The sequence below is a fragment of the Spermophilus citellus genome (genome assembly GCF_964194105.1).
Source record: "Spermophilus citellus genome assembly, chromosome: 16".
Lineage (NCBI taxonomy): Eukaryota > Metazoa > Chordata > Mammalia > Rodentia > Sciuridae > Spermophilus > Spermophilus citellus.
The window spans coordinates 51,551,642-51,566,863 of NC_138196.1; the positions used below are offsets into that span (position 1 = coordinate 51,551,642).

General features: G+C 31.1%; 1 protein-coding gene across 2 annotated transcripts; it reads right to left on the minus strand.

Annotated features, from left to right (window-relative positions):
* Positions 1-1,189: 1,189 nt before the first annotated feature.
* CFAP96 (cilia and flagella associated protein 96) lies at positions 1,190-14,195 on the minus strand (the record flags this gene model as incomplete). 2 transcript variants are annotated; one of them, XM_081269828.1, is made up of 7 exons in its annotated part: positions 1,190-1,238; positions 2,105-2,274; positions 4,732-4,911; positions 8,508-8,583; positions 8,675-8,812; positions 11,854-12,073; positions 14,096-14,195. In XM_081269828.1, the coding sequence occupies 7 exons, from the start codon at positions 14,193-14,195 to the stop codon at positions 1,190-1,192; spliced, it is 933 nt and encodes a 310-aa protein (XP_081125954.1). The 2 variants fall into 2 exon arrangements, with proteins under 2 accessions (XP_081125954.1, XP_081125955.1); XM_081269829.1 differs by lacking the exons at positions 8,508-8,583; positions 11,854-12,073 and having other exon boundaries at positions 14,096-14,113.
* Positions 14,196-15,222: the final 1,027 nt, after the last annotated feature.

The window sequence follows — 15,222 nt, forward strand, 5'->3', positions numbered from 1 at the left end:
CATTTTCTATTTGGAAGACATAGGTCACCTTTGAATCAAATTATACCCATGATTATATTTTTAAGACATCCATTACCCACTAATTAATTATAAAGCATGAATTTTTAAAAAAAAATTAAAAATGGCAAAAATTCTTTATACTATCTTTACCCTTTCAAAAACCTTAACATAGTTCTCTCCGATGGAAAACAACGGGACACAAAGAAAAAGAGTCCTAAAACTTCTCCAGTCTGATTTTCAGCTCTGAAGAGCCTAGACTGGTAGGGGAACAAATACTCAAAAAGCATCATTGGTCAAAAATAACTTCCCTAATACATTTTAAGTTTCCTTTTCAAAATACAAACTTCACTACCTCTTGCCCCATTGAATTGAAGACTATTAGAGACCACACTATAAATAACAGTAATATATTTAATCATATTTAAAGCACATTTTTAAAAGAGAGAGGGCAGATTAAGGAGAAGAAAGAACTTGGGAACTAAAGCATCGGAGTGATCTGGATGCTCTAAGAGAGGCAGCTTTAGAGGAATACCAAAAACAAATCCATCTTACAAATTATAAGAATGAATCCATGCATTCCCCCTCTCCCCCTCAACTTATCTTGGAGCTGCCATTGGCTAAGTAATCTGATGTTCTACCTAAGTTACAAATAAAAGATATGACACCATGAGTTGAAACATATGTCTCACTATAATGTATACATATATAAATTGTGCAATATAAATGGATCTAAATGTTTCTTTGTTTAGAGTGTTAATGGTAGGCTATGACAGTTGGATAACTATCAGTACAGTTTTTCAACACTCTGAGAAGAAGAAGCAAGTTAAGAATTTGTGTTGTACAGTCTACTCCTCCAGCCTTCTCTGTTCCTGACCTCAACTGTGAAATTTTAAGATTCCAAGTAATAGACTACATTTAAAGATTTCATAACATTTTTCAGCATTATACTCTGCTTAGGAACACAAATCTAAAACATAAGTCAGAAATCACATGTTAAATTATTAGCAAAAACTATTTATTAAGTAGTAGTACAAAATCAGGAAGAATATTGGAGTTGGAGGTTAAATTTCTTTTCAAGGCTCGAGCTATCTGTTCAACACACTTTTCATTTTGCATTTTTTCAAATAATTAGCTCTTAATGACAAGTTACTGGTAGTAAGGATTTAGAAAGTTACGTGTCTTGCAGTTGCTAATAGGATTGTAATGAAGCAGTCTTGTAGTTCTTCATATTGAGTGCCCTAAAATTGAAAAATAAAGGCACATTTAATTTTATAGATGCAGAAAATATATCCACATTTTCCATAAAATTTTTACATTAAAAATTTACACTAATATGTTTGATGACATATTAATGATCCAGAAACAAAATTTGTCTCACAAACTTAGAAAACTTATCTTTTATTAAAGTCAGATAAATTTAGACAACATAATTTAACAGGAGAAACAATTATGTAACAAATTTTAACTCTTATTGTCCAAAGGTTTATTCATTTTAAAATTAGGAGAAAAGAAGCTAAAACTAGATGTGGGATATTTGTAATAATGTAAAATCAGATTTCAATAAAGTCAAAGCTACTAAACAGACAAATATAAGTATTATAAGTACATAAGTATTATATATGCATTTTTAATCAACCAGAATATTTCCTGTTTGCAGAGAAGGTTATTTCAAAGCTAGGGGCAGAACTCTTATTCCTCACAATTAGCAGGGCATGGTGGCACATGCCAGTAATCCCAGCCACTCAGAAAGCTGAGGCAGGAGGATCACATATTCAAGGGTAGCCTCAGCAGTTTAGTAAGGCTCTAAGAAACTTAAGGAGACCCTGTCTCAAAAAAGAAAAAGAAAAACAATTCCTCACAAATACTGAGAAATTCCCTTTAAGAAATAGCCAATGATAGTGTATTCTGTTAAAGTATAAATACCAAGTAGTTTTAAATAACTAGAGACAAAGTGCTTTTTACAAGGGAAGACAGGTATATTGAAGGTGCTTAGATTTCTAAAGTCACTCAAATTTTAATTTTTAAAAGTGTACACATAAATATTTTGAAGTCTAAAATTTGAAAATATTTTTTGACTCTTAGGCTAAATATAAGATATTCCTACCTTTTGACATTCAAACTCATTATACTTTCAATTGGTCTGCTTTTTGGTCCACTTGGGGGATGAAAAACCTTATCATCTTTTTTGGAAACCTCCTTTCCTGGTTTAAGCATATAAGGGTCAGTAGAATGTGATGGGTAAGGTTCAAATGTTCCTGCTTTCATTCCACCAGGCTACAAATAAAAATGAGCCCATTTAATGTGATTTTATAAAATACTTTTTAAAAATTAGGAAGTGAATAAGTTAATAGATACTTTGTAATCTATGAAGTTAGTTTTACATTTAAAGAAGTTATCTTTTTGTTTAATTCAAATACCAGTAAAAGGTCTCGCTACCACCAATTCTATAAGGCTAAAACATTATATTCCAAAATTTCTCCATAAAAACAAAAAAATTATAGTAAGGTACTATTCTCAGATGTTACTAAGCATTAATGCTAGTGAGAGTTTCATCAAGCTATTGCCTCGTTAGGGTGAGTCTATTACTGAGGAAATGAGACCCAGCATATATTTTGATAGAGAAGGGAATAGGAAGTCTGGAATTAACATGTGTGTGCTAATCAGCAGGCAGACAGTAGACAGCTCCCTCAAAAAATGAACAACACATAGAAATAGAAGGTGAGAGGAAAATGTGATCCACTTTATACTTTTCTTGTATTCTAGAGTAAGACAAAGTGTTATTCTACCTATACAACAGACAAATATTTGCTTTCACTTTTTAAATGGATTTGACAGGATTACATAGTCATTAAGAAAATTCTAGTTATAATAATCCATTTAATTAAGCCAAAATACACATGAAAATTTAATTGATTTGAAAGACATGCTTATAGTTTTGCAAGTTTTCCAGACTGAGATTACATAGATTATTTTGAATAATAATAAGAAAACTTAAGGAAAATAAAATAAATTAACTTGAAAATAAATTTTAAAAAATTTAAATGAATAAATTATAAATAGGAAAATATATATGGTAATTAAACCTACCAAATGGTTCTTTAAAGAATGAACTAAACATATGAAGCAATATTAGAAATAAGAATTTAAAAATAGGGTAAATCCATGCCTATGAGGAATATAAAAATATATAAAATAATATTTTGTAAACTTCTGTATTAATTTGAAACTTGATTTGAAATTTGAAATTTTGACTTAAATAGTTTTTTAAAGATCTTTTCATATAGTAATGTAAATTTTTCATATAGTAATATAGTAAATTTTTAAATTTGAAAACTTGATTTAAATAATTTTTTAAGAAAGTATAAATGATCAGAATTGACCAAGAAGAGATAGAAACCCTATAGAAAACAGATACAATGTAAGAACTGAGAAAGGTGACAAAGAGCAACCTCTGTACTTCCCCTGTGAATTCTTTCAAGTCTCTGAGGAATGGAAATTGATGGTAATATTTAAACTGTTACAGAACATGACGTAAAGGAAGGAAATCTCCCCAAGTATTTTAAGATGCTAGCATCTACTTATACCAAAATAAACAAGGCACTCGGCACACACACAGTGCAGACTGAGCACTTGCCTAGCATGGACCAGGCTCTGGGTTCGATACAGAGCACCACATATATACACACACACACATACACACACACACAAATGTTGGCATTTCATAAAATAAAGGCAAATTAAATATAGTACTATGTTTAAAGGTTAATATGTCACCAAATCAGATTCATTACAGAAATATATTTATAATATATATATTATTCACCTTATAACTAGTAAAAAAGAGAAAAAAATGACGTAATATTACACCATTTGATAAAATTCAACATACATCTGATAAAATTGAATCTGATAAGGCTAGCAGAAAAAAAAATAAGGCACATTATTCTAATACCAATGGTAAAAAAACAAATCCATTCTGAAAATGACATAAAACTTCACCAGAAAGGATTGATAAATTTATTCAATTTCTAAATGGCACAAAATAACATAACCAAAGTCAAAAGATCTAATAGAGTAGAAAAATTACTTTCACCACAAATGAAAAAAGGATATATCCTTACTGTATGAAAAGATCTTGAGTCAATATGGAAAGCACAAACACCCTTACAGAAAGTTCACAGGCAAATGAACAGGCAACATCATGTACAACCCCAAAAATGGGAAGGATTTATGTCAAAACACATTCTATTGTCATGTATAACTAAAAAACAATTTAAAAAAAAAAAGAAAATGAACAGGCAATTCACAGAAGGAAAAAGGACAAAAGAAAACTAAGGTTTATAATTTGTCAGAGCATTTTAAAATTTTTACTCTCACTGATTATAAATATCTATAGTAGGGAGGTAGTTCATTTTAATCACCATTTTAAAAACTAAAAAGATGACTTGGAAATTTTATGGTTTTGAAAAAACCCAGGTCTAAGGTGTTGAGAGCTACTTGGAAAACTCACTGTAAGTCCAAATATATTTGAAATGATTAGTAACTACTTTATTACAAGATCTTCATTACATACCTTAGCCATGTTTTTATATAATTTTGGAAAATTAGGCTTTCATGATTCTTGGCATCCATAGAAAGAAAAGCTTATTGTATTGATGAGTAATAAAACAATTTACAGCAACAGGCTATTTATAATGCTTTTTTTTTTTCATTCTGAAACTTTTAACTTACCTTTTTACCAGGAGAAGAGGGCTTAAAAGGACTTAAAAGTGATTCTTTCTTCTCTTCTTTTTTAATTGGAGGTAAAGGTTTTTCAGTAAAATAAGGATTAGTGTCAAAATAGTCCCTTGGGTAAAGATTTAACTTGAAAGGTGCCCCCTTCAGTAACCGATGGTGCTCTTCATTTTCTTTCTGTAAATTAAAGAATTTGAAATTACATAGCATATACCATGCAAGTTGGAAATAATGTGAAGACAAATCTCCTCTTAAATTTTAACATAAATATGTAGATTCTTTAATGTATACTGCTGGGTGTACGCTGAGGTAGGAGGATCACAAGTTCAAGGTCAGCCTCATCAACTTAACCAGGCCTTAAGCAACTTAATGAGACCCTGTTCTCAAAATACAGAAGTTAAAGGATCAGGGCTATAGCTCAGTGGTTAGGCACCCCTGTGTTCATTCCCAATACCAAATAAAAATTTTAATAAAATAAATAAATAAAGCAGCTGGCACATTGTAGGCCCTCAATAAATGTCAGCTTTTATTTCTAAGACTAAAGAATATAATATTTTTATGTTACAATATCTTTAGCTACCTAGTATTCAAACAAATCAGAGGATTTATTTTTCCCCTTATGCTGCAATCTTTTCTATGGGACAATACCAAGTTATAAATATGGCTAGCTTTTAATAAAGTGTCAAACAAATCGTGCTGTGATATAAAAATTTTAAAAGACAACTATGAAGTGAATATTTTTTTTCACTTTTTACAAATATGAAATCTGATATTTCATCAGTCAACTATCTAAACTGAAAACATTTGAATAAGATCTAAAATTGTCATATGAGAGAAGACTAATTGTCACTACCAGGAACCTCATTATATTTCTTTAAGAATTTTTTCACTCCTCCTCTTGTGTGTCCTCTTCCTTTCTCCAGTCTACCAGTTTTCGATAATCTGCCCTGCCCTCTTCCATATCTCAACAGTAGTACTGACAATTTAACTATTCCATATATTCTTTGGAGTAGTGTTTCTGAAAGTTTAGCTTTCATGGGAATCACTTGGTAATATATTTAAGTTAGAAATTACCAAGCTCTTCCTTCAAAGATTTCTGTTACATAAGTCTGTTGTATGACCCCACTAATCTGCAATTTTAACAGGTAACCTAAGTGATTCTGAGCATGATGTTATAAGGCAATGTTTTAATGAACACCTTTTTACTTATTAGAGTATGACCACTTTTTATGAGACTATTGTATTTGTTTTACCATCTTCTGACCTAGAATAGTCAGTTGAGTACTGTGCTAAGCATATACGAGAAAAAGATCACCTGGAAGAATTAGAGATAAGAGTGTGTGGTTCTCACAAAGTACTGTTTCCCACTAGTTATTAAAAAAAAAAAAAACTTTACAATTCACAGAGCACTGGGATAGAGTACATCAAAAGACCTTGCCTCAACAGTGGATAATAATTACCCCTAGATTGAGCACTGCTCCAGTCCCCATCTAACAAATCTTAAAAGCAAGACTTGAAAATATCAAACTGTTTTTAAGTAATATATCTGCATCCCAGAGCAAAACTCGAGAAAATTTATAATACAAAAATATACAATATTCAACAAGGTAAAATTCCCCATGCTTGACATCCACTCAAAAAGTGCTAGTAATGCAAAGTGGAAAAAAATGACCCATCCTGAGAAGAAAAACCAATTGCTCAAAATAAATTCAGAACTGACAGAGATATTAGAATTATCAGGGAAGGGCATTAAAATAGTAATTAATTATAACTATATTCCATATGCCTCCCAAATTAAATTGAGAGAGGTAAGATATTAAAAACATTCAAATCAAACTTCTAAAATAAAAAAAAAATTAAAGAATTAAAAAACCCTTCTACAACACAAAACCACAATTCTGATATTTAAAAATACACTGGATAGCATTAACAGCAGACTGGAAATTTAGAATATATTAATTATCTTGAAGATATAAGCAATAGAAACTAACAAAGTGAACTATAGAGAAGAAATCAAAGAACATTTTTAAAAAGTGAATAGGGCATTGGTAATCTGTGGACAGTTTCAAGAGACCTAAAACACATGTAATTGGAATCTCTGAGAGGAAAAAGAAAAGGGATTAGAAAAAAAAAAGCTGAAGAAAGATTGGCTGAAAATATTTTAAATCTGATTTTTAAAGTAACTATCCAAAAATTTAATAAGCCCCAAGCAAAAGAAGTGTGAAAGAAAACCCCAAAGCACATGATAATCAAATTGCTTATGTGAGTGATTTTTTTTAAGTAGCCACAGAAAAGACATAGTATATACAAATGAACATACATGAGCATAACAGCAGATTTCTCATCATAAATAATTCAAGCAAAAACGCAATGGAGTAATCTCTTAAAATACTAAAAGAAAAAACAAATACATTCTTCCAATTACCTTCAGAAATTACTTTAGGAAATCCAGGTACACAAAATATCTGACATATGTAATAAATTCTGAAAATGAAAAGCTTAGGATGAAAGACAACTTACTGAGCCTCTGATAAAAGTACATTGTAAGTATTAGGTAGTATGTATGCATTATTATTTCTACAGATGAAAAGTAGTTTACATACAATTTTATATAAACTGCATAATCCATCACACAAACAGAGCTGCTTATTTTCAAATGACAAAATGTTCTATCCAACTTAATTAAAAACTTTCCCTGGATTTGGACATGCCCCTTTGCAAAACTGGCCACTATTCTAATTCTTAGTCACCAATTAAAATCAGCACAGCAAAATTATTGAAGACTGCATGCTGGAAAAAAAAAACTAACAAAGAGATGGCCATATCTGTTTTAAGTACAAACTAACTTGACTTTTCACTACCAGCTTTCTTTAAATTACCCTGATACTTTTAAATTATGCCAGGCAAGGTGGTGCATGTCTATGATTCTTAGTGGTTTGAGTAGTGGAGACAAGCAAGTTTAAGGTCAGTCTCAGCAACTTGGCAAGGCCCTAAACAACTTAGTGAGACCCTGTCTAAAGATTCTTAAAACTTTTTAAAGAGTTGGGAATGTAACTCAATGGCAAATTGCCCATGGGTTAATCCCTAGTACCAAAAAAAAAAAAAAAAATGATGATCTTGTTCTAAAATTTATAAGAGTTAAGATTTAAGCATATGTAAATGCTCCCCACATAACTAAATATTTTGTTATATGTAAAATATTGTGTAAAGTAAATGTAAAAGATATTATGCCAGGATGTTTTAGTTTTTACTTCTGCCATTTAATTCAGTATGCAGTTTTCTCAGATCCTTTCACTCTCTCCTATAGCTATTCATCCATTCTCTACTCTCCCCTTTCTCCCATCACCCCATCACTCCTCCTTCCTATACACTCACCCCAAAAGAATTACCATTACTTTCTCACACACAAGACATTAGTGTGGGATGGGAATATGGCTAAGAGATAGGATATGACTCTTCCCTTAAAGCAGAACATAATCGTCGATCAGGCCAAGTCAACATGTCTCCCAGCTAGCTGAGACAGAAATGTAAGACAGGCATGATCCACTACAGCAGGAAATAAAATTCATCCTGGCAAGAGCTGGGAGGATCTATCTACAGGAAGATGTGGAAATCTCATATCAAAAAGGTAAGATTATTATAATCGATAAACATGTCTGCTATTGTCCCAATTATACAAATAGAACAGAACAAAACTTAATTAGATAACAAGTAAATTCCCAAAGTCAACCAAATAAAAGAAGGGTTGAAAAATTAAAAATAGGTTATTTTACCTTAAAATTTTGTCTTGCTGCATCATATAAATCAGAAGAGTGTGAAAACTGTTTACCTATTGTAATATTTGCATAGCTAAGGAAGGGAAATAAGTAATGGTGACTTCAGGGTTCAGAAAGTTTATTAAATTTTAAAACATGATATGAAAACATTAAAAATATCTTACCCATATCCGGTTCCTTTCTTTCCTGGGTTTGTGTATAAATTCTTTCCTGGTGGCATATATTGTTCCCTGGGTTTGGCCTGTGCACTGAAGGATGGGACTGGACCACCTATTGTTCCATAGTAGCTTCCCAGTCCACATCTTAAATACAGTTATTTTTTAAAAGGAAGAGGTTAAAATGGCTAACTTAATGTTACATGTATTTTTGTATAATTTTTTAAAATATTGAAAAAGGAGGAAAATACGTGCTTGAGTAACTCCAGTAAGAAAAAAAATCAAGTTTTTTAGTATTTAACTTGATTTTCCTCATTTTCAAGGTTATAAATTCCAAGATATGATTTAACATTTTTATATTTATTTCAAATGTTCCATAAATACAATTTCACAATCTTTAGTTAGAATAATCCCCATCCATTCAGAAATTACACAAATCTCTAGGCACCTTAACGCAAGTTAGCTAACAAATGGTGAATGTCTTTTGATCATCCACTCCTTTAAAAATACACTTTCAAAACTACATATTTGAAACTATGTTTCACTGCTGATGATAAAGTGAATCTTATGGAATTTTGGTGTTAATTTCTTTTTTCTTTTTGGTTTACACTTATTACTGTAGGAAAAAAATTAACCAATCTTTTCTTCAATTTTAATGTTAGATTTTTTCTAGGCACACAATAGCTAATCCAACTATTTATTGCTCAGCCCTTTATTATTTTCACAAATGTTTTCTTTAAATTTTGCACAATCAAAAGGATAACTACTGCTAATGAGTTATCATTGAAGTAAACAAATTGTAATCATCAGAAAATGGAACATTGTTATAAGAAGATGACACTATGCATTCATGTTTAAATTTCAAAAATCAGAAAAACATAAACATTGATTATTCATGATCTCCAGCCTACAAATAAAGGTTCCAATTAAGAGAGATTACTTATTTTCATTAATCCTTCCTTATGAACATATGTCATACATTCTAAAATACAATAAGGAAGTAGAGCAGTGATATTGCAGAGAAAAGGACAATTAATGAAAAGCATAATTTAACTAGAATGTGATGTAATGCCAACAATGTAAGTCACTACATTCAGAATTTATTAAATGCCTATAATCTGGAGGAGAGTGGATAGAGGAAGGCTGGATTTGATTCATACATGATGTAGACATGTGTTGCAATATCATGCTGAACCAAATTAATATGTATAATTAACACATGCTAATTCAAAAATAAAATATTTTTAAAGTCCAGCAGAGAGATTGATAAAATAATCATGAAGATAAAAATATGCCTATGGTTCCATAATTTGGTTTTGAATAAATGCCTATATGAGGGCTTCTTATGCTACCAATTTCTCTTTCTAGAAATACTTTTTGTCAGACTGGGGTTGTGGCTTAGTGGCAGAGCATTTGCCTTGAACATGTGAGGCACTGGGTTCAATCCTCAGCACCACATAAAAATAAAGATATAAAAAAAAGAAATACTTTTTGTATGTCACTAAATTAGAGATTTTTTCACATATTTATAAGCTTTAAAATAAAGAGAAGCTAGTCTATTATCATATAATTGTTATTTCTTGGCTGGCAAATCAATATAAGCATGTTATGAACTAATGTATCAAGGTAGCAAAATTCTCAATTATTACCACCTGGGTTCATGTCGATCACAAGTGGGAAAAAAAAGACTGAAAATCAGGAAAAACTTATTTAAAAAATAATATATATATTACACGAAAAAAGGAATGAAATAGCTACAAAGAAAAATAACACTTTTTAAAATTTATATCTAAGGAGAAATGAATAAGTCTACGAAACAGTGGTAATTTTAAATAGTAATAATATTCAAGTCTAAGTGTGAAAAGGAGAAAAGGTTAAAAAAGAAGAAACTTAATGACTACAGCAAAGAAGAAATCCCCCACTCTTAATAAAGACAATAATTTTGGCTGAGAAGACAAGATTATCTGTTAGAATTAGAAGGATGACTAAGTTATAGAAGTAGAGCTTCACTGTTCTCAAGAAAAATCAGCAAATTAAAAAACCAATAAAAGGGAGAACAGTAGAATAGAAGAAGAAGATGGGGAGGGAGGAGAGGGAAAGGGGAGGTACTGGGGAATGAAACGGATCAAATTATACTGTGCACGTATGAATATAACAAATTCCACTCTTATGTATAATTATAATGCATCAGTAAAAGGAAAAAAGAAAATACAGCAATGAAGCACAAAGTTAAGTTTTATCAATTCATACCTACCATCTATTTTGAATTGAGACATAGTATAACATACATGGTCTTACTTAGTAAGGTAATGTGATCTCATAGTAAGAAAAAAATATGCTTTCACATTGATAAGTGTTCAAAATTAAAATTTTATTAATCTCCATGAGTGTATCTTCATAGCAATTTAAAAATAATATATCTTTTTTTTAAAGAGAGAAAGAGAGAGAAAGAGAATCTTTTTTTTTTTTTTTTTTTTTGTAGATGGACACAACACAATGCCTTTATTTTTATGTGGTGCTGAGAATCGAACCCGGGTCCCGCCCGTGCTAGGTGAACGCTCTACCACTGAGCCACAATCCTGGCCCCATAAATAATATATCTTTGATAAATTATTTTTTTTCAAAAGAGCATTTCTCCCATGCACATTTTTTATTTATACTTTTTAAAAGTTTTTTAACAACAGAAAAAAATAGTCAAAAAAAAAAATAGAACAACTCAGGGCAATTCTTACCCCACCTGACTTTTGCAAGGTTTTTGAACAAATTATTTTCATTATTTAATGGCTTTTATTGTCTAAATACATAGAGAACAGTGACATAATAAAAAATTACTATGATAATGAGATTATATTTTAAATTATCTAAATCATCCAATATAGTTGTTTCCACCTAAAATAAACCATCCAAAAAATCCTACTTAAAAAATTAATCTTCCTGGACTGGGGTTATGGCTCAGGGGTAGAGTGCTCGCCTAGCATGCAAGAGGCACTGGATTAGATCCTCAGCACCACCTAAATTTAAAATAAAGATATTGTGTCCAACTAAAGCTTAAGAATAAATATTTCTTAAAAATTAATTTTCCATAAGTAAGTCCTATAGAAAAATAAACATTTTCTTTAGATGAAAGAGATAAAGATGCAAGAGATATATTTAAAATTCCCCCCTCCCCCACCTCCCAAAACACTTACGGTTTTTTATCTCCACTACTTGGGAGAAAGGCTTTGGCAAGATTTTTTTTGGCTTCTTCCATCATATGCCGTCTTCTCACTTGATTTAGATTTACATAGCCTTCACCTTCAAAAATCCTTGCAAATTGGGGATCAAAATAACCTGCCTGGAGATTTGACATTTCTTTGGTTCCCCCAGGTAGAATCTGTCTATTTTTGCTTGCAGCCTCATTAAAGGGTCCTTTAAAAATAAATTAGCCATACTATAAATTTGAGCTGACTAGTAATTAAGAACATGGAGAAAACAGAAAAGCTTCCAAATGTGATTTGTGCCAATTCTGGGTTTGAGCTCTAAAATAAATGTTGTTTAAAATTTTAACTGAAAGCTCTGTGTTAATGACTATATTGACATTAAGACCTGAGAGGATTCCATTAAAATGTTGAACATGATCCTTGTGATACACTGTGAATTCTGGAACTGGAAGAGACTTAATAGTTATTTTACCCAATGTTCCTCTGGCTACATACTAGGAAACTGTTTGTGTGCTTGTATGTAATGTCAATAAGAGCATGTGTGGAGGTTGAAGAGAAGGCTGGTATATGCTCAAGACAATGAGAGCTAATGTCCTCTAAAAAATATGAACAAAAATGTTCACAGTAGTTTCATTCTTAATAATTAAAAACAAGAAACAACTCAAATGTCTACCTATTGAACAGATTTTTGTGGCATTTCACATCAATGTTTATAGCAGCACAATTCATAATAGCTAGACTATGGAACCAACCTAGGAGCCCTTCAACAGATGAACAAAGTATTACTCAGTCATGAAAAAAATGAATTTACATCATTTGCTGGTAAATGAATGGAACTGGAGACTATAATGCAAGTGAAATAAGCCAGACACAGAAAGTCAAAGGTCAAATGTTGTCTCTGATATGAAGAAGCTATTCTAAAATAAGGGTAAAAGGAGGAAGGGGGGAGGGGAAGAGAGAGAAAGAGAAAAAAGAAATGGTAGGAATTTCATCAAAATAAAAGATCAGGGGAGATGAAGAAGGGGAATGAGGAGTAGGGAGAGAATAAGGGAAAAACAGTGGAATGAATATGACCTAACTTTTTAATGTAAATATATGAAAACTACAGTGAATATGTATATATTCACTATGTATATCCACAAAACATTAATATTTTTAAAAACATAAATAGATGAGTAGAGTAGAAGAAAGGGAACAGGGGGAGAGGGATGGAGGAGGGGAGGGTAAGGATAAGTACTGGGGACTGAATTGAAGCAATTTATAGTCCACCCATTTACAATTATGTCAAAATGAATCTTGACATTATGTATAACTATTATGAGTCAATTAAAAAATTGTAGCATTTCTACAATTGAAATACTAGCACAAATTTTTTGAAGGCTGCATTTGCAAATATTTAGATCTTTAATAATTTGGTCATAAGAGGGCTTAATTTAGGAAGTCTTTCCAAAATATAAAGAACTTGTTGAAGTGCATACAACCCTTATTTCAAGTTGAAATATAAATATAAATAAAATTCATATTTTATTGAAATATAAATTTTCATCACTGATTTTTTAATTTAAATTTTGAAAAGGTAACATTTTCAAATAGTTTCAAATTTGATAGTATAAACAGCCCCACAATAAATTTTCTTCCTGTACTTGTCCATGAAGTTCCTCTCCAGTGGAACAGGCAGTGATATTAATTTTGTCTTCCAGAGAATGTCCAGACATGTTTGAGTGAATAGTTTCATTTTAATATTTAACATAATAAATACACTGTTCCCAATCTTGTTTTTTTATTTAACAATCATTGTTGAAATGGTACATATCTGTGTATTCTTTTTTGTCACACAGAAGTCACTGGACATCCAAATGTTTAAATGAGATATTAAAAGTGTATATTTATTTTAAGTCTTTCTATTATGATTTTCCTAAAAATCCCCTCAGCTATTCATACAGCATTTCACTTTCCAGGAAAGTGATAATGGATAGCACACTTAGAAAGAAGTAAAATCACCTATGACGACAATAAATGAGGACAAGGTAGCCCAATAAAATGAGCTTCCCATTCTTATAAATTAAGTTCTCTCATAACTATTGCAATGTCACAAGTTAGTCAACTTTAGAGCTCAACACTTTAAAATACAGATCATTAAAATATCATTTTTAAGTTAAATTAAATGTTTAATTTAAAAATTTAGGTAATGATCACTAATTTGCCCATAAAGAGTACCCAATACACTTACGATTAAATGGTGACACATATTTATCACCAACAGTAATATATTCCATTTCACTGAAGAGGCCAATCCTCTCCATATCCGTTTTTCCTCCTTCTATAGGCATGGTTGCTTCTTATGGTGGTAACGTCAAAAGTTTCTTTCTTGTTGCTTCGTTTATAACAAAAAAACTTACTTTTACATTGAGAAAAGGGGGAGAGTAGCCAAAAAGCAATTATTAAATTTCAATCCACATTTTTTTCAGTGTAAGAGTTTTAATATTCACTATAAAACAACAGTCTCAAACTAAGTAGAGAGAAATCAACTCTGTAGAATACTAGAACACTGAGATTTAAAATTGTCTCTTGACTCTTCATGTAAAGTGCCCATAATTCCAAAGGAATGTGTGTGATATCATCTGCCATTTCTCTGTTGGAAGTGATAAAATTATTACCATAAAGTGTACTATCAATATGTATAAACAATCTCCTTCATTTGAGAAGTTCAATGTAGATTCAAAATCATAATTATATAAGGTAAACATTTTGTAGTTTAAATGAGATCAGGCACATTCAGAGTGGTATGATCCCAGACTACACATTTGATAGTTTACATAAAATGTTCCCCATATTGAAAATTATAATAGTTTTTCAGAATGCACACTGCATGTAGGTCTTGCCCTGCTGACCTTGGGTTTTTTTCAAGTTCAAATTAGTATAAGAAATGTGCTACTCATAAAATTAGTTCCTAAAGAGAATGAGGGAGAGGACAATTGTTGAAGGCAAGATGAAAATACAAACAAAACAAAAAAAAAAAAATCCACAGTGAATTCTGAAGATTTGTTAAAAGACAGACTGCAACTTTTTAAAATAATCACTTCAAACAAAGGAGAAATATCACATTAAACATGGAAGTATTAACTCAAAAGAAAAACTAAAGAGCTAAAGAATACTTGCTTCCATTCATCTGTTATGGCTTGGATATGAAGTGTCCCCCCAAAGCTCCTGTGTTAATGAAGGAATGTTCAGAGGTTAAATGATTGGATTGTGGTGGCTGTAACCTAATCAGTTCATCCTAGTTGGAATGTACTGGGTGGTAAATGTAGAGTGGGGCCATGGCTGGAGGAGATGGGTCACTGGGTGTGTACCATAAAA